The 8,932-nt window shown below is 59.5% G+C and overlaps 1 protein-coding gene across 1 annotated transcript; it reads right to left on the reverse strand.

The window, feature by feature from the left end:
• Nucleotides 1–308: 308 nt before the first annotated feature.
• Nucleotides 309–8,370, reverse strand: LOXL1 (lysyl oxidase like 1). Its single transcript, XM_035566694.2, is given in 8 exon segments — nt 309–832; nt 1,132–1,247; nt 1,358–1,453; nt 1,548–1,704; nt 2,036–2,173; nt 2,843–2,951; nt 7,259–8,156; nt 8,158–8,370. Coding segments are annotated over 8 exon segments (1,719 nt in total). The 5' UTR covers nt 8,356–8,370; the 3' UTR covers nt 309–825.
• Between the last annotated feature and the right edge of the window lie 562 nt (nt 8,371–8,932).

Here is an 8,932-nt window from a genome sequence, read left to right on the forward strand (position 1 = left end):
GGGAACAAAATGTGCTGGAAACATAACAGGGGGTGAGGACGCAGGGCACTGGGTGGGTGAGAATGGGGTGTGGGGAAGGGAAAGGGGCATGGGGATGGACCCAGTGGGGAGCAGTGGCCCCACTGCAGGCGCTGCTGGGCACGGTCTCCACCCAGTAGCTCTTGGTGACACAGGACAGGACAGGGCCCCCTGGCCCCAGGACCCCGCACCCAAGGGACCTCTGCCCACCCCGCCCCCCAAAGGCACCCCCTGCCCAAGCCACCCCCCCCAGCTCAGTTCTGCTGCTCAAAAGAGATTAAAAATAATGAAAAAAAAAAAGCCCAAAGCAATGGGTTTTTAATGGGTTCAGTCTTTTTTTTTGGTGTGTTTTTTTTTGCTTTTTTTTTTTTACAGCTGGTGAAAATAATAATAATAAACCAGACGTCCCGTCGTCCCGAGGGCTGTGTGGGCAGCCCGAGTTTCAGGGGAAGCACCTCCAAATCTTTGCTGCTTTCATCCTGTGGGGAGCGTGGTGTTGCTGGAGACCCCCCAAAAAAAAGGCAGAAAGGGTTCAATGAGCCAGCTCGCTGTTGCTAAATGTGAGATCTACCAGCCCAGTAGCATCCCTCCCTTTATTCCAGCTAAAACTTGTCATCAGCTTCCATCAGGAAATGGAAAAACGACGCAGGTTAAAGAGAAGTTAAGTATCAAAATATTTCAGAGAGTCTCTCTCGCTTCCCTCGTGTCACGTGGAGTGGTCGGGGTGGGTTTTTCGGGGTGGTTTTAGGCTCGAGGAGCGGCCAGTGGTAGGCCTGGGGCAGGTGCCATCCTTCAAGCCCCCTCGGCTCAAGATCTGCAGGGAGAAAGACAAGGATTTGGGGCTGAAAAAGGTGAAGGGATTCCTTTGGAAAAATGTGTATTGCAGCTGTTTCTGCTCCTAAATAACACGAAAATAGGGGAAATCCAATATAAACACCCAAGCAGGGTGACGGAGGAAAGCAGTGACTCACAACCCAACTCTTTGCCAAACCCTTCCCAAAGTCATGACAACAATTAACCCTCCACCTCCCAACTCATCTGTCCCCACGGATGGACAGAGCCTGTCGGGACAGAGAGATGGGCTGGCAGGCAGACGGTCAGACGGCTCCTTACTGGGAGATCTTGCAGTTTGTCGTGGCAACGTAGCGGCCAGTGTAGTGGATGTTGCAGCGCACCACGTTGTTGGTGAAGTCTGACTCCAGGACGATGTATTTGGGGTTCACTTGGACCTAAGCGGTGGTGGAAAAACACCGTGCAAAAATGAACAAAAGGGGAAGAAGAACCCCAAGAAATGAGCCCCCACATTGACAATTTTTGCTCCTAAAAACCCCTCCATCACCTTTAGGACGTAATTCCCTGGCTGCACATCCGTGATATCGATCCACTGGCAGTCAATGTCGGCGTTGTAGGTGTCGTAGCACCCTGGGCTCAAGCCCTGCGGGGAGGGAGATGAGTTTGGGGGATAGGGAAATGGGCTTGGAGGCCAGCCCCGAGGACCCCAACCAGCCGAGGAGCATCCCGAGCCCAACCTGGGTGTGGGAGGTGCAGGCGTAGCGCTTCAGGTTCCCGAAGTCACAGGTGGTGTCCTCCAGGCAGAAGCTGGCCTTGTGGCCCTCAGCCACCTTCCTGCCCGTGGTGGCATCCAGTAGGTCGTAGTGGCTGAACTCGTCCATGCTGTGGTAGTGCCTGGGGGCAGGAGGCCGTGAGGGTGACCGTGCCCCCCTCATCCCCCTCCCCCCCCCCCCCCCCCCCAGATCACCCCATCCCCACCCCAGGTGTGAGTTTTGGGGGCTGTGAGGGACTCCGCAGTGACCCCATGCTTATACCAGCCTGTGGCCAAGTGATGACATAACCACGGGGGCTTCTGGAGCAAGGAGGCAAAGCCAGGTGAGCCCCCGCCCCCCAAAAAAAAATAAAAAATCTTGGGGCTGCAAGCAGGTGAAACAAGCCACAAAACCATGGGGAAAGGAGAGGGGGTGTGGAAGTGAGGGGGGCCATGTGGGTGTCCCCGACTCACTGGTGGCAGCTGTGCCACTCCCAGCTGTGCCGGGGGCGGCTGGGTAGGAAGTCGGCCGTGCCTTGGTTCTTCACCCGCTGCGGGAACCGCAGGAGCACCCGCACATCGTAGTCGGTGGCCTCAGCCGTGTAGGCGGTGCTGGGAAAAGTGGAAGTTGGTGGTGGGACCCTGCCCTTCCCTTTCCCTCTCCTTCATCCTTCTTCCTCTGTTCTCCATGCTCCATCTTCCTCTTTCATCCTCCATCTTCTATCCTTCACCCTTCACCCTCTGAACTTCATCTTCCATCCTTCACCTCCCATCCTCCTCCTTCACCCTCTGTCCTTCCTCCTTCTCCTTCCTCCTTCATTCTTCATCTGCCATCCTTCATCCTCTATCCTCCACGCTCCATCCTCCATCCTTCACCCTTCATCTTCCATCCTTCATCCCCCATCCTCCTCATTCACCCTCCATCCTTCTTCCTTCTCCTTCCTCATTCCTTCCTTTTCCTTCTCCTTTATCCTTTATCCTCTATCCTCCATGCTCCATCCTCCTCTTTTATCTTTCATGCTCCATCCTCTTCCTTCATCCTCCAACCTTCTGCATCCTCCATTCTCCATCCTTCACCCTCCATACTTCATCTTCCATTCTTCACCCCATCCTCCTTCACCATCCATCCTTCCTCCTTCTCCTCCATTCTCCATCCTCCTCGCCTCCCTCCCTCCCTTCTTCCTCCACCTCCCTCCCTCACTTTACACCATTTCCAACCCATGAACACCCTCTCCACCTCATCACCCCCCAGCACCCCCAGACCCGTGGCGCCCAACCTACCTGGCCAGGCACTTCTCCTCGGCAGCGCAGCGCAGCGAGTACAGGTGCGCCCGCTGCACGTAGGTGGACGCCTGCACGTAGTTGGGGTCAGGCACCAAGTCGGGGAGACCTGTGGGGGATACATGGCCTCCTGTGTGGTGGCACAGCGGTGGCGGCGCACCCCCAAAACATCCACAGGTCCCAACAGCTCCACCAGCGTGCTGGCCCAAAAGGGTTGCTATATGGCCAGCAAGGGGATGAAGTACAAGGACTTGGGGGGCAATGGTCTCTGGGCACGCCGTGCCTCGGTTTCCCTCATTGCAACCCTGTGCAAAGTGAAGCCTGTCCTGTGCGCTGTGCCCAACGGTGCTGCACCTCTGCTTGGCCTCCTGTGAGCTTGCTAGCTCATCCTCATCCTCACCTCCATCCTCATCCTCACCATTCACGTCTCCATCTCCATCCCCATCCCAATCCCATCCTCACCATTCACATCTCCATCTCCATCCTCATCCTCACCATTCCCATCTTCATATCCATCTTCACCATCATCATTCCCATCTTCACATCCATCCCCATCCCCAGCACAAGAGCCAGTCCAGCTCCCCCCATTACACCAAGAATGTTTCCAGCATGTTGCTTATTTTCCTCCTGCCTTTCCCTTTGTTTTGTTTTGTTTTATTTTATTTTTATTGTTTTGTTCCATGGGCAAGAACAATGCCTCCTTGTTTCCCGGCCCAGCCTCCCCCGAGGGATCACGTCACTCGATTGGAGCTTGTTTCCTGCCCCGCTGCTTGGTCATCACTGCTGATGTAATGCCCAGGGGGGTCTGCGGGGCGAGGGGGAAGGCAAGAGGGCTGCAGGGACTTTTCCCCCTTAAAATACCATAAAACAACAGAGCAGACACAGAGTGAGGCCCCTGCCGAGCCATGTTTTGGGGTGAGCACCCGAATTTAGTGCCTGTCCTGCTGCTGAGCTGTGGGGAGAAGAGTTTGTCCTCATCCACAAAACAACACCTCCTCGGCGCTGGTGTTTATAATAAATTCTTGGACACTCCCAGAGAAACCCAACTCCTTTGCCAATGGGGACTTTGCCCCCCCCATGCAATGCTCACCCCAGCTGGCCCCACTGTTTTTGTAGGGTCGCCTTCCCAGACCGCATTTTGGCTTGGTTGGATGGGCCGCCGTGCGAAGGTGCCCCCGCCACCCTCCACGCCGAGCCCCCCGTGCCAAATCCTCCTCCTTTCCGCTGACCGAGCTCTTTTCCACCTCCTGCAAGCCCGGACCTGGCAGCCCCCCACCGCTGCCTCCAAAAAACGGGACAACCACAGCAAGAAAATATTTGTTTTTCCTCCTCCGCCCCCTTGCCTCTCAGCCTGCCCAGGGAGCTGCCAGAGAAGATTTCCTTCTCATGCACTGTGAAAATCACAATAATAGCGAGCCAGCCTGCTCCACGCCACACTGTTTGTGCAGGTGTGCGGGGCTGAGCCGAAAAAAACCCGCTTTTACAAGCCCGAGCGCAGGGAGTGGGGCTGGCTCTTTCCCCCTGCACCCTCTGCGAGGGGCGAGGCAGGATCTGACCTGGGAGAGGCGACCCAAAGGATGAAGGACCCCGAAAACCACTGCGACATCACCTCAGTTTGCTCATCTGTAAAATGGACGCATCAAGGCTGCGATGGGCAGGATTATCGAGACGGTGGCAGTTTGGGGCTGTGTTTTTTGGAGTTCGGAGGGAAGTATGGAGAAATGTGCCAGGCCCAGCTGGTTTTAAGTGACCCACACACATACACGGTGATCCAGGGAAAACAAAGCCCACCCGAGCCATGTGGAGGCAGGACCTGCTGCCCAAACCACGTGGCGCTCACCACATCCCGACCTGAGCATCCTCAGCGAGGAGCTCCCATCCAAAACCCAACCCTTCCTTCAAGAAAAAAAAAGAAATAACAACAACACAGAGCTTGAGAGCAGCAAGCTGAAAAGCAAGAGGCGGCACAAAAAAAAAATCAACCGAAAACGGGATTTTTCCCTCCTTTCTGTCTGAAAAGACAGCCAGATGTCTTGGCCAACTTGAGCTTCGCAGGAGCTGACTCACTGCTCAGCAATATTCGGCTTCGCCCAGAGACGGCTGCTTCTCAGGCTCGAATGTTTCCCACAGGTAGAAAAATCACGGCGTTAAGGAAGAGGCAAAAAGCAAATGTGCTTTTTTTCAGTGAAAAAAAAAAAGGTGTTGGAGTGAATCAGGAGAAAAAAGGAGGCGGAAGAGGAGGAGGAGGGCTGGGGTTGTTTTTATTTTAGAAAGTTTGCATGTGTTTAGTACTGCAGGCTGACAAGGATATATGCAGACACTGCTGGCCTCCACTTCCCCGGCCCTCGGTGCTGGGCCAGAAGGAGGTGAGGTCAAACCCATAAAATTGGCCCTTTGTTCTGGACTGCCCGCCCGAAACAGGGTCCTGAAGCGGGGGGCGAGCTCCAGGAGGCTGGAGGCCTTGCATGCCCTCGGACCAACTTTGAAATTTTCCAGCTCTGGCATGGCCTCGCTTTCTCCCGGAGTGGGAGGAACCGGCACCAGGTAGGGGTCAGGCCAAGGGACCCACTGGGGGAGGCCTCATCGAGGCTCGGAGGGGATGAGGAGGTGGAGGTGGGTCCCTGGGGAGCGGGGAGGGTGCAGCCAGGAGCACAGGATGGGAGAGCACCAACAGCGCCTTACCATGGCACCAGTACCTGCAGCCATGGAGCGCCAGGACATGGTCCTGGGTGGCTGGAGGCTCACTTTGGATGGATGGATGGATGGATGGATGGATGGATGGATGGATGGATGCTCACTGTTGGATGGATGAAGGCTCACTTTTGGACAGATGGAGGCTCGCTTTGGATGGATGGAGGCTCACTTTTGGACAGATGGAGGCTCACTTTGGATGGATGCAGGCTCACTTTTGGATGGACAGCTGGAGGTTCACTGTTGGTTGGATGAAGGCTTGCTTTTGGATGGAGGCTCGTTTTTGGATGGACAGAGGCTCACTTTTGAACGGATGGAGGCTCGCTTTTGGAAGGACGGATGGAGGCTCACCGTTGGATGGCTGGAGGCTCACGCACGCCCTTACAACCCACCAGGTGGAAGCCGGGGGCAATCTAATTGCTTAATTAACCCCCCCGGGCGGCCCAGCCGGCGGTGAATGCCGTGCATTCCTCGCGGAGCCGGGTGGGATTATGTGTGTTTGAAGAGATTAGGGGCGTAATTAACGTTTGGCTCTGCTGCCAAAAGCCTCCTTCCCAATTAAGGAGCCTGCCCAGGGTGGCTCTGCAGGTGACAAGGTGACCCCAAGGGGTGGCCCTGCTGTCCCTCCATGGCACAGCTAAGTCACCCTGAGGGTCCCAACACCATTTCCACCCTGGCACCGTCCCCATCGCGCCCCGGCCTCCAACACTGGGGGGCAGAGGTCCCCTCCACACAAACTCCATCCCAAAATCACTTTCCCACACTTCTCCTGCGAGACCTCCCGCTGACCCGGGCTGGCTGCTCATGCTGTGCTCGCTTGCTTGCATGCAACGGAGCTGGGCTGTGGGGCTTTTCCCAGAAAGCAGGGACAGAGCTGGATGGGTTGTGGGGTCAGCCAGGTTGGAGGCTCCAGCTGAGGCGGGTTTCCCAGGAGACAGGCAGGGATCAGATTCCCCCAGGCTGCTGCTCCTCGCGCCCTCCAGCCCTGCCTCAAATTTTAGCAACACTCAGCCAAAAGCCACAGGACTGCACCGGTGTCGGGTCAGTAGGGCACGGAGCCACGGCGACCCTGCTGTGACCTCCGCTGCACATCTCCCTTGAAGGTCAGGGACGGCGGAGCTGGGTGGGGGCATCGGGGAAATGGTCCCGAGGGAGGCAGCACGGAGCCACGCACGGAGCACACAGCATGCAGCCACCCCATGGAGGCAGGATGAGTGGGGACACGGCACAAACCCACGCTATAAATACTGTGCGTCCTCATCCCATGGCACACATCCACCCCACGGACGCAGGAGGAATTGGGACATGGCACACAACCACCCCACAAGTGCAACATCTCCCCATTCCATGGCACATATCCACCCCATAGACGCAGGATGACCTGGGACATGGCACACAACCACCCCACAAGTGTCACATCTCCAATCCCACAACACACAGCCACCCCACAGTTGCAGGAGGACCCAGGACACAGCTCAGACCCACCCCACACCTGGCCCCCAGTGGGACCTGTCCCAGTCCCTTCACATCACCCCCACCCCACCCCAAAACACCCTCCCCAAACCACATGATGTCTCCAGCATCCCCAGCCCCTCAGCCCCTGTGTCAACATCCCCTGGGGTGCACCCACCACCGGACCCTGACGTCATGAGCTCAAGGCTGCCATCCCCAAGGGCGAGGGGGCACCAGGGGCACCGTCCCACCTCAGGGCCCCCCAAAACTCACCCCGTCCTCCTTGGCTGGGCCTGTAGACGCTCCCCACGCTGAGCCGCGCCTGGCTGTCGGGGACGGCTTGCGGCACCTCAGGGCTGCGGGCAGGCACGTAGGGCTCGGGGCGAGGGGGCACGTAGGGCTCAGGGCGGGGGGCCCCGTAGGGCTCCATCACCACCCCGAAAGGCGGCTGCGGCTCGTGGGGCTGGTACTGGCTCCCATACGCCATCCCGCCCGCCTGCGGTGAGCCGACGGGCACTTGGAGGTTATCCGTGGAGGCCACGCCGCGTTGGTCGAGGCCGAAGGAGTCCGTGCCGCCCTGCTCCGTGCCAGTCCCGGCGTCGTGGTACAAGCTATGGGAGTACCTCCGGTCCAAGCCGTCGGCCGGTTGAGGGGCATAGGGCCGCTCGGGGTAGTAGCCCTGAGCTCTGTAGGGGCTCTGCTCCTCCCCGTAGTCCTCGTAGCGCACTCGAGGCTGGAAGGGGTACACCACGCTGGCCCCCGCTGCCGCCGAGGCCACGGCTGCCCCGCCAGCGCCCGCGGCGCGGTAGTAGGCGTACGCCTCGTCATAGGATGCCCGCGGGGCCGCCTCATAGGGCTCGAAGGGGGGCTGCGGGAAGGGCGGCTGGGGGTACAGCGGCTGCCCAAAGGCCGCGTAGGCGAACGACGAGGAGGAGGACGAGGAGGACGAGGAGGACGAGGAAGGCTGGCGTTGGCGGCCGGCCGGCCTCAAGCGCGGTGAGCCCGCGCCGTCGCCCACCGGCCCGTCCCTCCAGTTGTCGGGCACCTGCCCGAAGCCGAAGGGGTGCCGAGTGTGGCCCCGCACCGTCTCGGAGCCCAGGCGAGGCGGCGGAGGCGCCTGCCTCCGGCCTCCGCGCCCGGGAGCCTCGTCGGCCAGCAGCAGCCGGGCCCCCCCGGGCCTCTCGCCCCCCCGGAGGCACGTACTCGGCGCCGGTGTTGAGCAGGCTGTACACCCGCCCGTTGTTCTCCCAGCGGATCAGCTGCCTCCAGGGCTCCCCGGCCCTCCCGGCGGCATCCTGCCCCCCAGCCAGCAGCCACAAGCCGCAGCCCAGCGCTGCCCACAGCCCCCACCAAGCCCCCCGGCCCCCCATCGCCTCCCCCGCTACCGGCCCCCGGCCCCCGGGCGGCTGCTTCTGCCCATCCCCGCCCGGCCCGGCTCGGCTCGGCTCGGCTCGGCTCGGCTCGGCTCGCTGCGGGGCAGCCGGAGCTGGGGGGCGGCCGCCGGCTGCCAGGCGCCTCCTCCGCCCCCGCCCCGCCGCCGGGGAGGGGGGGGTTTGGGGACGGGGGGGCCCCCGAGCAGCCCCCCCGAGCTGGGAGTTGGGATCGGCTCGGCTGCGGGGAGGGGGGGCTTCAGGAAGGGTCTTGGGGCAGAGGCATCCCCCCTACAATTAGCCTTTCCCCCCCAAAAAAAGTCCTCCCCTAAATAGTCCCTCGAAGTACCTCCCCGAATAACTCCTCCAAAATGTCCTCCCCCAAATACCTCCCGCAAATGTCCTCCCCCAAATACCTCCCCTAAGATATCCTCCCCCAAGTACCACCCTCCAAAATACCCTCCCTCAAGTACCTCCCCAAGTACCTCCCCCAAAATATCTCCCTCCAAACACCTCCCCTCAAAATGCCCCCCCAATACCTCCTCCCAAATATCTCCCTCCAAAATACCCCCCCAAA

Source organism: Cygnus atratus, chromosome 11 (genome assembly GCF_013377495.2).
Source record: "Cygnus atratus isolate AKBS03 ecotype Queensland, Australia chromosome 11, CAtr_DNAZoo_HiC_assembly, whole genome shotgun sequence".
Taxonomy (NCBI): Eukaryota; Metazoa; Chordata; class Aves; order Anseriformes; family Anatidae; genus Cygnus; species Cygnus atratus.